The sequence below is a fragment of the Epinephelus fuscoguttatus genome, linkage group LG22, assembly GCF_011397635.1.
Source record: "Epinephelus fuscoguttatus linkage group LG22, E.fuscoguttatus.final_Chr_v1".
Taxonomy (NCBI): domain Eukaryota; kingdom Metazoa; phylum Chordata; class Actinopteri; order Perciformes; family Serranidae; genus Epinephelus; species Epinephelus fuscoguttatus.
In genome coordinates, this window is record NC_064773.1 from 34,003,944 (window position 1) to 34,018,532 (window position 14,589).

Below are 14,589 nucleotides of genomic sequence, written 5' to 3' on the forward strand. Positions count from 1 at the left end.
TGTAAAAAATGACGAAATGCAGGTTCTTGATCTTGGGCACTATGCTTCATTTGATTTCTGTTAGTGTTTCATGTTTCTTGCCTTTAAAGTGAGCTATTTTTCCTTTAAGTATTTATTATCATGTATTTTTATGCCTCTGCACCAGCAATAGCCATGGCCGGAGGTATTATGTTTTCAGGTTGAGGTATTTCAAGAATGCCTGAGGGGACTTCTTCAAATTTGGCATAAATGTCCACTTGGAGTCAGTGGTGAACTGATTGGATTTTGATGGTCAAAGGACAAAGTCATTGTGACCTTGCATCAGTCTCATTCTTGTGAACACACTATCTCAAGAACACCTCGAGGGGATTTCTTAAATTTGGTACAAACATCCACTTTGAGTCAAAGATGACCTGATTAGAATTTGGTGTTCAAAGGTCAAGGTAACTGTGACCTTGCATCTGTCTCATTCTCGTGAATAAAATATCTTTAGATGGCCTCAAGGGAGTTTCCTCAAATTTGGTGCAAACGTCCACTTGGACTCAAGAACGAACTGATTAGAATCTAATGGTTGTAGGTCAAAAGTCATGGTCACTGCGACCTCAGAAAACATGTTTTTGGCCATAACTAGGATGCTAAGTGACAAAATTTCACAGAAATGTTGAGTATGATAAAATAATGAAGTGATTACTTATATCGAAAGGGTCAAAGGTCAACTTCAATGTGACAGCATAATATTCTGCAAAAAAACACTTCTGGCTGTTATTCAATGCCATATCTCAGGAACAGAAGGGGAGACGTTTGGTCAGATACTGAAAAGGTGACTCTAATCTTGGGTGCCCACCATTAAAATCTGCTGATTGTATAGATCTTAAATGGATGTAAATTGTAAGTGTAACTTGACTGGTTTGTGGAAGTATACAACTGTGAGGCAGTAATTCTGGTTAGGACTGACTTTGATTAGGTGTATGACAGGTTGGACTACATGCCTTTCATCTGATATAAAAGTGAGGAACTTTAATTTTTAGCAGTCAGCAAAGCACTTTTGCAACAGCACGGGAATGTTATAATTTGATTTATTTAATAATGCAACAGTACTTGCCAGAAAGTTGCCAGGTTCACAGGGTACAGTCTAAGCTGATGGAAAAATTTCCATTTCTAGATGGCATGAATGCATGTGTGTGTGTGTGTGTGTGTGTGTGTGTGTGTGTGTGTGTGTGTGTGTGTGTGTGTTTGTGTCCCTACAGGTTGCGAGCTGGCTGACTGAACCTTTGCTCCACAGGAACCTGTGCAGGGCAGTTGAGTGCGGATGGTGCAAGATATGTGTTTGATCAGGGCTTGTGCTGTGTGGGAGTCTGAGCAGGTGTACAGCAGGTGGATCCTGTGAAGGCAAGCGTAGTGAAAATGGAATAAAACTACTCAGAAGTTTATCTTTACCCTGGAAAAAGTGTTGATGCTGCAGGAGCCTACCATGTACCTTTCAAACCATTTGCCAACATGATATCTAAGACCAAGTCAACCATAGCTCTTTAGAATTACAAAGTGAAGATTGGTGCAGGACAGTGCCAGCATACTTTGTGGTTAATTATTGTACACTTCGTATTATAAATGGCTGATTTAGACATTACCTTTTTACTCGCATGGTCCTTGATCCTTCGCACTGGCAATCAAACAGCTACAGAAAGGTTACAGGTTAATGTTAAACCATTTGTTGGAATATAGAGTGAGAGTTGGCTCATATAAATTAAGAACTGTTTCTTATTAGCCTCAATAAAAATAACATTTTGAGCATATTGGAATATTGGGGATGATGAGGTCCCCCGAATATTAATTCTAATTATTGCCTTGCTGGGTTGTCTTGTGTTAGCAACTTGGCTACTATGTTTTGCGACTGTTGCCAACCATTGGCTAGTTGGTTGATCAGTCGACAATTTTTATATTCTCATAAATAAAAGTGGCCCTGCTTATCAAGTCCATATTTTCCATGAGAAAAACTGTATGTGGTGCAGAAGGACACAGTGCATTTTAAATGTTTTGACTATTTTCAGAATAAGCGTTTTTAGCCGAGTATGTGAACACATTCATGGAATTTTCCATTGTTCTGGATGTACAAACACAGAAATAAACATACAGCTAATCACAAGGGCAACAAAGGTAAACTTAAACATTTTTTCTATGTACAGACATAAATATGTATGTTAAACTATCCATACAAGACACAATGAGCTTTGCAAATAGCCTGACAGTGCGATAACGCAGAGTGCAAAGGGTGTTGGAAGATTAATTTGACAGGTTGCTCTATATACATGAGGTAGGTGTACATGACAGTTTCATATTTGATTTGATTCTCGTAATCCATGGTTTCTACTTGTAGAATGATTTAACTATCCACACATCCTGGCCTCAACAAGACAGCCACTTGGCCAATTCTCCCAAACAGGGGAGGGCAGGGGCAACCTGCACAGCATATAACGACGATCCACAGCAGGAACAGGACAACAGCTCACGTTCCCACTCTCACACCAGTCCTTAATAATCATATGGCACACGCCTTTGCTCCTTCTCTCACCAGAGTCCTCTGTTCTGTCAGATGAGCACATAAAAAAAGAGCCTTTTGGTTAAATGGCATTTGTTGGAAGCTAATGTGGCATGGAGGTCACCCAGTTTAATTTCAAACGCCTGTTCAATAGTTAGCAGGATGCTAGTTTAGTTGGTGCTCATTCCTCTCAGGGTGTGTCCAGGGTGTGATGGTCTGTAGTGATGTTTCCTGCCTGTTTCTTGACTCTGGAGATATATAATTCCTGGATTGAGGGCAGGTTGGCACCAGTAGTTCTTTCTGCAGTCCTGACTGTCTGTTGTAGTTGTTTTCTTTCCTGTTTGGTGGCTGATCTAAACCACACAGTGATAAATGTGCAGAGAACAGACTGGATGACTGTGGTGTAAAGTTGGATCAGCAGCTCCTGAGGCAGATTGAATTTCCTGAGATGGCGCAAAAAAGTACATCCTCTGCTAGACTTTGCTCCTGGTGGTGTCAATGCTGGATGTCACAGTGTTGTTCAGATTGGTGATAGGGGGCCGTGTTGGGGTCTCCTCCTGAAATTCCTGTCATCTCAACAGTTTTTGAATGTGTTAAGCTCCAGGCTGTTCTGACCACACCAGAAAACCAACTGTTCAACCTCACATCTGTATGCAGACTTGTCACTGTCCCAGATTAGGCCACTGACTGTTGCGACGCCTGCAAATTTCAGGAATATAAGAGACGGTTATCCTGAGGTGTGGTTATTGGTGTAAGATAAGATAAGATAAGATAAGATAAGATACACCTTTATTGATCCCACAATTGAGAAATTCCAGTGTTACAGCAGTCAAGGAGAAAGAGTCAGATTAAAAATTTCAAAATTTCAAAATTTAAACTTAAACAACTTAAAAACTTAAAAACTAGGCATGCAAAATAAAGTACAGTAATACAAGAAATGGCGATAAAGTGAATTAAAGAGAGCACATCTAGTGCAAGTGATTGTATGTGCAGAAAACAGCAAACAGCTGTGGTGTTTATAAAGTGTCCATAGTGTCAGTAAAGTGTCCATGGTTCCTGTATAGTACTGTTATGTGATTAGTCCAGTCCAGTTTATTGTTAAGATGAACACCCAGGTACTTATAAGATGTCACCATCTCAATGTCCTTTCGCTGGATGTTCACCGGTGTTGGGGGGAGGAGTCTGCACCTGCAGAAATCCACCACTAGCTCTTTGGTTTTCCCCGTGTTGATCTGAAGGTGGTTCCTCAGGCACCAGTCCACAAAGTCCTGATTCAGTTCTCTGTACTCCCTGTCGTCCCCATCTGTGATGAGGCCAACTATGGCAGAGTTGTCAGAGAACTTCTGCAGATGACAGGTGGGGGTGTTGTATGAAAAGTCTGCAGTGTAGAGGATGAAGAGGAACAGTGACAGCACCGTCCCCTGTGGGGCCCCCGTACTACAGACAACCAAGTCCGATACCACAATTCTGGGTCCTAACATACTGCGGCTGGTCCGTGAGGTAGTCCAGGATCCAGGATGTGAGCTGATTAGCCACCCCTATGTGCTCCAGTTTGTACCTCAGAAGGGCAGGCTGTATGGATGGTGTTGAAAGCACTGGAGAAGTCAAAGAACATGATTCTCACAGAGCTTCCGGGCTTCTCCCGGTGAGAAAGAGCTCTATGCAGGAGGAAGATGATGGCGTTGTCCACCCCAATGCCAGGCTGGTAGGCAAACTGCAGCGGGTCTATTGAAGGGCCTACTGCGGGGCGGAGACGAGACAGAACCAGCCACTCCAGGGTCTTCATGAGGTGTGATGTTAATGCCTGAAGCTACTGAAGTCCTTGGGGTGCGAATTCTTGGGCACAGGTACCACGCAGGATGTCTTCCACAGGTGTGGTACTCTCCCCAGCCTCAGGCTCAGGTTTAAGATGGTTTCAACTATCCCGCACAGTTGGTCTAAGCATGGCTTCAGGAGCCTGCAGCTGATGCCGTCTGGACCCACAGCCTTCCTCGTCTTTATCCTCCTCAGCTGATCTCTCACCTGACAGGTAGTGAAGGACAAGCTGGAGCAGGGGGGCTGTGTGCTGGGGGTTGGAGGTGATGAGGTGGGGGGAGGAGTGGGGGGTGGTGAGATGTCCGGGGGGAGTGGGGTGGGGGAGGTGTTGAAGCAGTATGCCAGGAGTGTATTTTGAGGGGGGGGTGTAAGTGAGGATGCGGGGGTTTGCAGCCGTGATGTCTGGGCCAGGGGCGGGGCAGACTGATCAAATCTATTGAAGAACAGATTCAGATCATTCACCCACTTCTGGTTGCCTCTGGCCTGGGAGTGTGGTTGTTTGTGTCCTGAGATGGTTTTCAGACCTCTCCAGACTCCACTGACGTCTCTCTGCTGCAGCTGTTCCTCCATCTTCTTTTTATATTCTTCCTTTCCCCGCCTGATGTTTCTCCGTAGCTCCTTCTGCACGGCCTTCAGCTCCTCCTTAGTTCCAGAGTTAAAAACTCTCCACTTCTCCTTCAGGAGAGCTTTTATGTCTGGAGTAATCCAGGGTGTGGTGTTGGAGAAGCAGCGTACATTCCTGGTGGGTATGGTGCTTTCCACACAGAAGTTTATGTAGTCCGTAATGCATGATGTCAGACTGACAGAGAGACTGTAGAGGGAGAAGAGTAGTGGAGAGAGCACACATCCCTCCAATCCACCAGGAAGTTTGTGATTCACTGACAGGTGGGGGCTAGCACAGTAAGCTTGGTGAGAGATGATGGTGTTGAATGCCGAGATGAAGTCCACAAACAGGATCCTTGCATATGTCCTTGGGGAGTTGAAATGCAAGATGCACTGAAGTCTCTTCTTGATTTCATCATCCACTTACAGGAGGGGGTCCTTTGATGTCCTTTAGGATGGCTAACACCTATCTGTCAAAGAATTTCATGACCAAACACATCAGGGCAAAAGGCCTGTTGTCATGTAATCCAGTTCTTGGAGAACAGGATAATAGTTGAGTGTTTGAAACAGTAGGGAACTTCACACAGCTTCGGTGATCTGTTGAAGATCTATGTGAAGATGGAAGCCAGCTGATCAGCACAGACTTACCATCTGGGCCTGATGCCTTCCTTATCTTCTGTCTCTGAAAGAGCAGACACATCCCCCACTCGGTTCCTGGGAGCAGGTGGGGTGAGGGGCAGTTGGTTGTGTAATGTCTGAGTTGGAGCTGGTGAGGGGTGTGAATCAAGGCTTGTCAAACCTGCAGTAAAACACCTTCAGGTCATCAGTCAGTTGATGAGTCTCCACAGTGTAGGGGGGTTGTCTCCTGTTTCGGTATAGCTCCTTTTTGCTACTCCGGTATAGCTCCTTTTTGCTACTCCGATCTCCTTCATCGGTGTGTTCTTGCATTGGTACAGAATACTGTATTCACTTCTGTGGGTATCCTCCTTGGCTTGACAAAGCCCCCTGAGTTTAGCTTTAAACCAGGATTAACTGTTGCTGTTTGTGCAGAAGGTTTTAACAGGTATCCTCAGTGAAACTGATGTGAGACATCACAGTGTCAGGTCCATGTCTGAAGTTTCAGCTTCAAAAACACTCCAATCAGTGCAGTTAAAGTAGGCCTTTAGCTCCAGCTGTGCCTTGTTGGTCTGTCTCCTCACAGTCCTGACCACCTGCTGATTTTACTTTCTGCCTTTAAGTCTGAAGAACTGTTTTAAGAATTAATTTGTTCCAGCCTCCGTCAAACTCTTAAACAATTCTGCTTGAGGCCGAAGATTGTGCAATAATTTTTTATAGTGCTTTTATTATGGTGATCTTTTAGCATGTTTTATGTATATATGGCATATGTATGTTATCTGTAATGTTACGGGATATGTGCAATACTGTTATGTAATTGTTGTTGGGATGGTATGGCTTTTGATGTATTGTTTGTTGTCATTGTGGCTGTCAAGGCATTTATGGCGCAGTTGCGGAGTCCAAGACAAATTTCCCTTAGTGGGACAATAAAGTATATTGTATTGTATTGTAAGAATATGAACAAGACACTAATCAGAGAGTCCTAAAGCTGCATGGGGGTCAGAGTAAGAGGCATCTTATTTTTATATTTTACAGCAATGGTCCAGTATGTTCTTACCACTGGTGATGTACTTAATGTACTATCTGGATTTTGGAGGTTTGTGGCTCAAGTTCTCTCTGTTAAAGTCCCCAAGAACAATGATCAGGGAGTCTGGGTGTTTGTGCTCCATGTTAGTTAGGCTATCTATTCAGTCTTTAAATCTTTCAATCTTTAAACTTTGTGCACTGCCTACGATTAATGGCTCATGTATATTATCTTACCCACATGGCTTTTGTTTTCTTTTATTTTGTACTGGCTGTCAAATACTGAAGCTTCATAAAGGTTGCAGGTTAATTTTACACCATTTACCAGACTACAGAAATACGCACTGGAACAATGGTTAAGTGTGTAAAAACTAAGGACATTTAGCGGTGTCATGCGGAGAGGTTTGCAGATTGCAACCAGCTGAAACTTCTCCCAGTTAGAATTCCCTCAGTGTACATTGATCAGGAAGTTTTTATTGTGTGATCCAGATGTTCAGAAGATTTTAGCTGTTAGCTGAATTATCCGCAAAATTGGTGTTCTTCCGATGCTGTTTGGCATGTTGGAGTCAGCTGTTAGTCTGGCATCTACTAATGTGTGTTCACCCTTTTTCTGTTATTACTAAAGATTCAAACATTCAGGAGGTTTTTACCTAAAGCCCTATTATTCACAGAAGTCTCCTCCTCTCCAAAACAAATAGACCAGATTATTTATATATGAATAAAGCAGGTTCACATAAACAAATGGGTTTTTCCTACGCTGCTCGTCATTGAGGAGCTTCTAACTGCAGTGGCTGGTGCAAAAACATGAATGGCCCTATCTGAAGCCAGTGTTTGGTTTATCTGTTCTGTGCTACTGTAGAAACATGAGGGTGCAACGTGGCGATCTCCATAAATAAGGACCCACTCCCTATGTTGATATAAACAACTCGTTCTAAGGTAATGAAAACACAACAATTCTTATTTTCATGTGATCATACACTAAAGGAAACATACAAAGATCTCTAGGCAAGTAGACTGTCATTTGTTAGCATTTTTCAACTTTGTTTAGCTTCTGTAGGCTGATGCAGAAGTTAGCATTGCCCTGGTACCTTCATCAAAAAGCCTTTTGGATTATTGCAGTGGCAAACAAACATTTATGATACTTATACATTTGATAATATTCACAAACACCATTTTTTATGATTTTTGAAGCCTAAATGCAAGCAGCAGAGGTAAAAAGCTAAGTCATGCTATAAACAAACTACGGTTATATGAACAAACATTACCAGAACAACGCTGTAAACTCAGTTCAGCCTGAAGTCTTGTAGGCACATGTAGCCACTTGTTAACAACTGCCTTTTTAAGGACACCAGAAAGTTTCAAAATGCACAAAAGGGATATTTTACTGACATATTTTATGTCATGAAACCAAACAATAAAGTCTCTTAAGCTTGGGTTGACCGCAGACCTAATTTCAGGCATCGGTACCAAATGATCATTCAAAACACCCATGGACTTTGAGAGGAGGGAACCTGAGGCCTGTACTACGAAGCAGGATTTGGAGTTAGTGAGGTAACTTAGGGGTTAACTGTGGGTTTTCAGTACTATGAAGCTGGTTCTCTTTTCACCAGGATAAATCGCCATTTAAACTGATTAGCTAACCTGCTCCGGAGCAGGTTAATGAAAGTCCAGCCTCAGGTAAAAAAGAGTTGCGTATATGTTATAGGTCAGTAGAATCATTTGTTCCATGGCTCTATTTCCACTGGTTTTAAAATAGAGCCTCTAACAAATGGAGACATCATTTACAACACTGAATACATGACTTTAGCAGGATTTTAACTTATGCATAGTTTATCTTAGTCAGCAGTTTAAGTGTTGCTACAATACACTTTGATTCCATCAGTGCAGCTCAAAATAACATAAGATACATCTGTGATGAGAACAAAGAAAAAAAGATAATATTTTATTAGTAAAATAATCCACAGGCTGTTAATTGGCTCCTGTTATTATAAATGCAACACTTGAGTCAGATAGACCTACTTTTCCACCCTTTACTTCAGCAGCAGAAACAATCTTACATTACTTTTAAGTGTCATATGTAACATATTCAGAGTAGTTTTATTATCTTCCAACTAAATAGCAAAAAAATACTCTTTACTAATGTCACATATAGCCTAGTGATACCTACACGTAATTGGAGTTTTGGCCGACAGTGAATTTTTGGATAGTACTTTCAATATAATTTTCTATCAGAAGATAACAGTGTATCATTTACATCCCATGCCCTTGATATTTTACTGTCTCGCTGTCCCAGGTTCCTCAGGTACCATTTCATATGATATGAAGCAACCTCCTTCATTCATGGTTCTGATGATGTCACTCATAACACCCCCACCTATTTCCCATAAATAGGCTTGTGGCTGGATAGGAAAACCCAAAACTGACTTAAGTAGTGGATAACCAGATTTGTAGTTATTTAGACAGCCACTAGTCAGGCCAGCTAACAAAAAGATAGTCTGGGTAAGTTATACTGGCCTCATAGTACAGGCCTCAGGAGTGCTATCATGCTAACTCAAATCCAGGACTTTAAGGACTCAGTACTGCACCACTCTATAGTCATTTGTTAGCATTTTAGCAACTTAGGTTAGCTACTGTTAGCAAACAATGGCTAATGGCTACCAACTACCCTTAAATGCCTAACAGGTATATGCTAGAAACATGAATATTAGCTTAATACATTTCTGCCTACAGAGATGTTGTAAACTATTTTGAATATACATTTTTTTCTATTAGGCTATGTCTTTAAGTTCATCTTAGTTTTAGCTTGTGGATAAAACATTTCGCAATATAAACACATAAATAAGTCAATCTATTTGCATTCCCACAGTAACATATTATATCATGTATAAACTGCAATTAAACTATCGACAGTCAGTGTGGCCTTGAGAACTTTATGAATTCCCACGCGTGACCGCGCGGTCGAAGGGGTAGTAAGCACCGCGTGACCGCGCACGTACGGTGTCAAGCAGCACGTACTGTGTCTGCTGCTGTCGAGTATAAGCTGGCTGTGACGAGCCCATACCACGGCCACTCCTCTGACTCATACAGTCACACACAGGGACAGGTGTGTGTGTACGGCCAGCAGCGCTCATACCTCAGCAGCAGGTCGGACAAATTCTGCAGCATTTGGATCCATTTTTATTTTTAATACATTTTTTATACATAAACACCGCCATTATGTTGTGGACGGCGAGTCAAGTCTTAAGGAAATTCTCCACTTCGTCCGTAAGTAACATTGCTTTTGCTGCACCAGAGACTGAATAGTGCCTTTAATACTTTGTTGCATTGATGAAACATACTGCACGCATCGAAGCTCGTTGTGGCATGAGGAGGACTGAGCCTGGCTCGACTCTGGTCACCCATCAGTCTATCACAGTTCATATCCAGGTCTCCATAAGTCACTCTGCTTCTATATTTGCAACAAACAGAGCAAACGATGGTGTATCCGTGCCAGTTTGCCACGTTACTGCCTACCCCCTATCTCCCCCTCTTTCTCAGTCTCTTAACGCTCCTGTACAAGATCTGGAGGAGTTGCATCAGCATATGAGCTCCACACTGTAGCCCGTCAGCGGCTTACTGTAGTTTCGAGCCTGCAGGGTTGCAAGAACCCCTCAGGAAAGCAGGATGTGGACAATCCAGCCATCCATGCATTTTTATTAGGGGCGTTTTGCACTGTAATTTTCTCAGTGCTTTTGGAGCTGTGTTACTGTAGGAAGTTGCTTGGAATACATGGATTTAAATGCATCAGCACGTTGCTAAACGCAATCTTAAAATCTGAGACGGCGCCTCGTGCGTTTGACAGGACCCTTCACTAAAGCAGGGGAAACCTGAGACCTCCTTCCATCTCACATGTGCTGTTACAGTCAGAGAGGAGGGGGACAGCTGAACTTCTCCCTCTGGATTAGGGGTTGTGCTCTCTGTCAGCCAATAGCTTCTCTCGGAGCTGGCTTTAACAAACAGGAACATTTAATGATAGTTAGGCCAGGGGCTGGGTTATTTGGGGGCCCTGTGAAAGGCAAGCATGTGGCCCCCTGCATCCCACCCTTAAAACTTTACAGTCCTGCTTTTTACACATGATTTTTTTTTACATACTTCTGACAAATCAATCAGTTCGTTGATATTAAGATAAGAAAAGTGATTACCAACTATTCTATTAGTTTATCAGATGTTTACTTATAAAGCACATGAACCTTTCAGTGTTTGGAATTTCTCAAATGTGTGGATTGGCCGCTTGTCTCTGATTTCAATCTTTGTTAACTGCATAAAAACATGTACTACATAAGAACCCTTAACTTTGGGGTTCGGACTGCTGGTTGAATACAACAAGAAATCTGACTATGTATTTTTGACATTTTGGTGACCAAACAATTAGTTGATGTATTCAAAAATGCTTAATGATCAGTTATAAAAAATAATTGTTGTAACCCCAGTGTTACTTAAAGTTTTAAATAAATGAATAGTCAGTAAGACTGATAATCTTTGTAGCCAGTGGCGTTGTCATTTGCAGTAACTTAAGCAGGTGTTAATTCCATTGATCTGAAAAGTAGTCTGTAATGAATCAGTGGAGGTGTGACATGACTTAAGGGACAGTTCAGATTTTTTGAAGTGGGGTTGTATGAGGTACTTATCTATAGTCAGTGTAATACATAGAGTAGGTGGCAGTTGGGAGCACCCCCCAGCAGGCAGGAGTACCACCATGGAAGCACAGCAATGTACTGCTGTGGATGGTGGCCAGCAGCAAAATGTATTTCACCACCTAAAGAAGGCTCACCAAAACAAATCTGGAACCGCTTAAGTGTATACTATATTAAGAGTTTATTCATTAATCAACCTTTCTGTCAGATAGTGATTGACCATTAATTCCCCACTTCAATTCCCTATCTATGCTCTCCTCAAAGCCGCCAGACTTCATTGACTAAAACAGTAGTTTTGGTTCACTGAACACAGGAGCTGCTGTGACTTTGGTGAATAACAAACTAACCCAATAATAAACACACAATAACTCCAACTAACTGATCAAGGCAGCGGTACATCAGCAGCTCCTGCGTTCAGCAATGTTAAAGCACTGTTTTTCCCAATGGAGTCTGGCTTTGAAGAGAGCAATATAACAGCTTTCACTTCCCTGTCAGAAATTGCTGTCTGACAGAAAGTTAAAGAAGCGAAAATACTCTCAACATAGCATACACACTTTAACTAATATTTATTTGTTTTAGATGGGACTTTTTTTAGGTGGTTAAAATATGTTTTGTTGCTAACACGTCCTCTGCAGTAAATTGCTTGGCTTCTGTGTTGATTCCAGCCTGCTTCTCCAAAGTGGGGGCTTGCTGACTGAATACTATTGTGTGGTATTCACTGACCATGAATAAATACCTCATCCAACCCATTTGATGCAATCTAAGAAATGTGGGAGTGTTTTTTTGGACTTAAACCATACATTGATCTTAAAATCAGAATATCCTCTTATAGTATCAGATACAGAATGTGTCTTTTGTTTCTTTTTTGTTCAATTGACTATTTCCCAATATTTCTGGAGTGGTCCTTTAAGAGTTGTGTCATGTGGGCCCCTCTGGTCCCCTAGTGGCTCCTGCAGTTGCCTGCTGTTAGGACTGGCTCTGCATTGTGTTTTCTGTCGGCAGTTGCATAACATCTGACTCAACGAGGTGAAGAAAGAATGTTGAAAATCCTCTCCTCCTGAGGAAGAGCTCTATGTACACACACAAATATCAGAGCACTGTAGCTTAAATGAGACAAATTGCAGAAAAGAATCTCCAGCATTTCCAGTACTGCAGATTTACACCAGAGGAAACCAAAAGTAATGTGTTTGCTCTCGTTACAGAATTATTACCAGAATAAGCTGAAACTAGCTATAATTGGCCAGAGTGTGTTTGGCCAGGAGGTGTACAGCAACCTGAGGAAGCAGGGTCACAAGGTGGTTGGTGTGTTCACAGTCCCCGACAAGGATGGCAAGGCCGACCCCCTGGGTGAGTTAATCCCCTTCTCTCTTTCCTGTCACTTCTACCGTTCTCTTCAGTTTGAGTGAGTTAATGTCACTGTCTTCTAGGTCCGTCTCTCAGCTGTTATTACTGATGGATTTCTATGTACCACAGGAATCATTGTCAGTTTTTTTTTTTTCTAATCACCGTAGTGTTTTCTTCCTTAGTTCATTTGACCCCCAGTTGCACTAAATAATCGTAGAATCTGAAAACGCAAGCCTTTGTCTTCCAGTAAGCAAACTAATGCATTCTAGTAGTTTTTGAAATGCAGTTCCACCCAACTACAGGGAACAACATCAAAATAGCAGCTTTCATAAGTACAAGGGAAGAAATGTTGGCATCTCATAGCCAACAGTTACTTGGACAGAGCAGAACAAACTGCAGTCTGGACTCATGCACAGCCATTTTCTTAAAGGGGTCCAGATATCCCTGCTCATCTCTAGGGCTGTTGCTCCACCTACAGATTTGCATTTTCGTATGCCCACCACCATGGACACAATTGGTGCTTCTCAAAGTCAGTGGCTAGCACGTGCGGCGTCATCAACAGCTCCTCCCACAAGTCATCAGTAGCCCTTCCTGTGGTGGAAGGGTGCCTCGTTCTTTTTAAACCAAAACGGTTCCGCCAATATGTCTACCCTACGAGACGGAATACTGGGCACCTCAGATCAACTCGCCAATCTGGCTCTGTGTGTCTAAATCCTCGCAGCTTGCCGGCAAAACAGCCCAACATTCGCCGAAAATCTGACAGTTAGTATGTTTACATGACACTTGAAAAAAACGAATTATTGCCTTAATCTGACTATAACTGGACAACTGAAGTGCATGTAAACGCGTTACTCCGACTAATATCGGAGTTCTCCAACTCCGATTAAGACACCCAGATAATGCGATTGGAATTTGATTTTTTTCCGGCATGTATATGCCTTAATCAGAGTTAAACTAGACAATGCATGTGCACATGCTCCACACCCCCCGTGCTGGTGTATGATCCCGGAACAGACAAGACATGCTATTGTTGTAGAACTCCAACAGCATACAGCGTTCTTGTCTGTCTCTTGAAATCACCATGACCACGAGGGATAGTGTGCACCTTATCTGCACAATCAGTAACGCGTACATTACGTACGAGATGAACAAAGCTGTACAATTATCCATCTTGCTGTTGTTCGAAAATGCCGGTCTGCCGCCTGACTCCAGTTGTTTATTATTAAGTGATGTAATAGGTCAACTGGAAAGGGGGCCGTATTAACCCGCTGAACTGACGCATATCACCACCTAGTGTTGAGGAGGAGGACAAGGACAGAAGTCCGATTAAATGCCAAAATTGAATTTTGAGCATAGCTCGATTAAGCTGTGTATGTAAACGTACTGAGTGTAAAAGGGGCTTCAAAGACGCATTCACACAACAGTCCCTTTTCAGAGTGAAGGAAAGACAATAGCTGGAAAATGTCCCTTTATCACCACAGAATCACATTGTGATTCCAAAGTGTTCTAGATTGATACGTGTATCACCACAAACACAGGTACAATATGAATAATGTATCTGATCTGATGAGCTGCACTGCTCTGGGCAGATGACCTGCCACCTTTTCATCATACTACTGTGAAATTTGCTGAAATATGTTTACCTTAAAACAGGTGAATGACGCTTTGACCTGCAGGACATTCTAATATGTCCTGTGGCCATTCTCACTGTGAATCCCCCAAAAAATACATCAATTGAAACCGAAAGAATCAGAGCAATTATCATGTCGTTATCAGGTGAACAGTGGGGCATGGGTGGATTGTGCACAAAGAAGTGTGGGTACTGCATGCCTGCTGGGGATACACACATGAATCCTTGAAAATTCTCTAAAACAGACTCCTCGTCGATAGAATTTAAAGGATGCTTGACATTGAAACAGTCCTTTGGTGGGATTCGATGCGGTAGCCTCCTTGAAATTCAGACATTTAAGGACCATTCTTTGACTTTGAGAAACACCAAAT

The 14,589-nt window shown here is 42.3% G+C and overlaps 1 protein-coding gene across 1 annotated transcript in view; it reads left to right on the forward strand.

The window, feature by feature from the left end:
• Positions 1 to 9,592: 9,592 nt before the first annotated feature.
• The window catches only part of aldh1l2 (aldehyde dehydrogenase 1 family, member L2), a 59,497-nt gene continuing 54,500 nt past the window's right edge, over positions 9,593 to 14,589 (forward strand). Inside the window, exons 1-2 of the mRNA XM_049567066.1 lie at positions 9,593 to 9,835; positions 12,447 to 12,591. Of these exons, the coding sequence (XP_049423023.1) occupies positions 9,788 to 9,835; positions 12,447 to 12,591 (193 nt within the window). The 5' untranslated portion in view covers positions 9,593 to 9,787. The remainder of the gene's footprint in view (positions 9,836 to 12,446; positions 12,592 to 14,589) is intronic.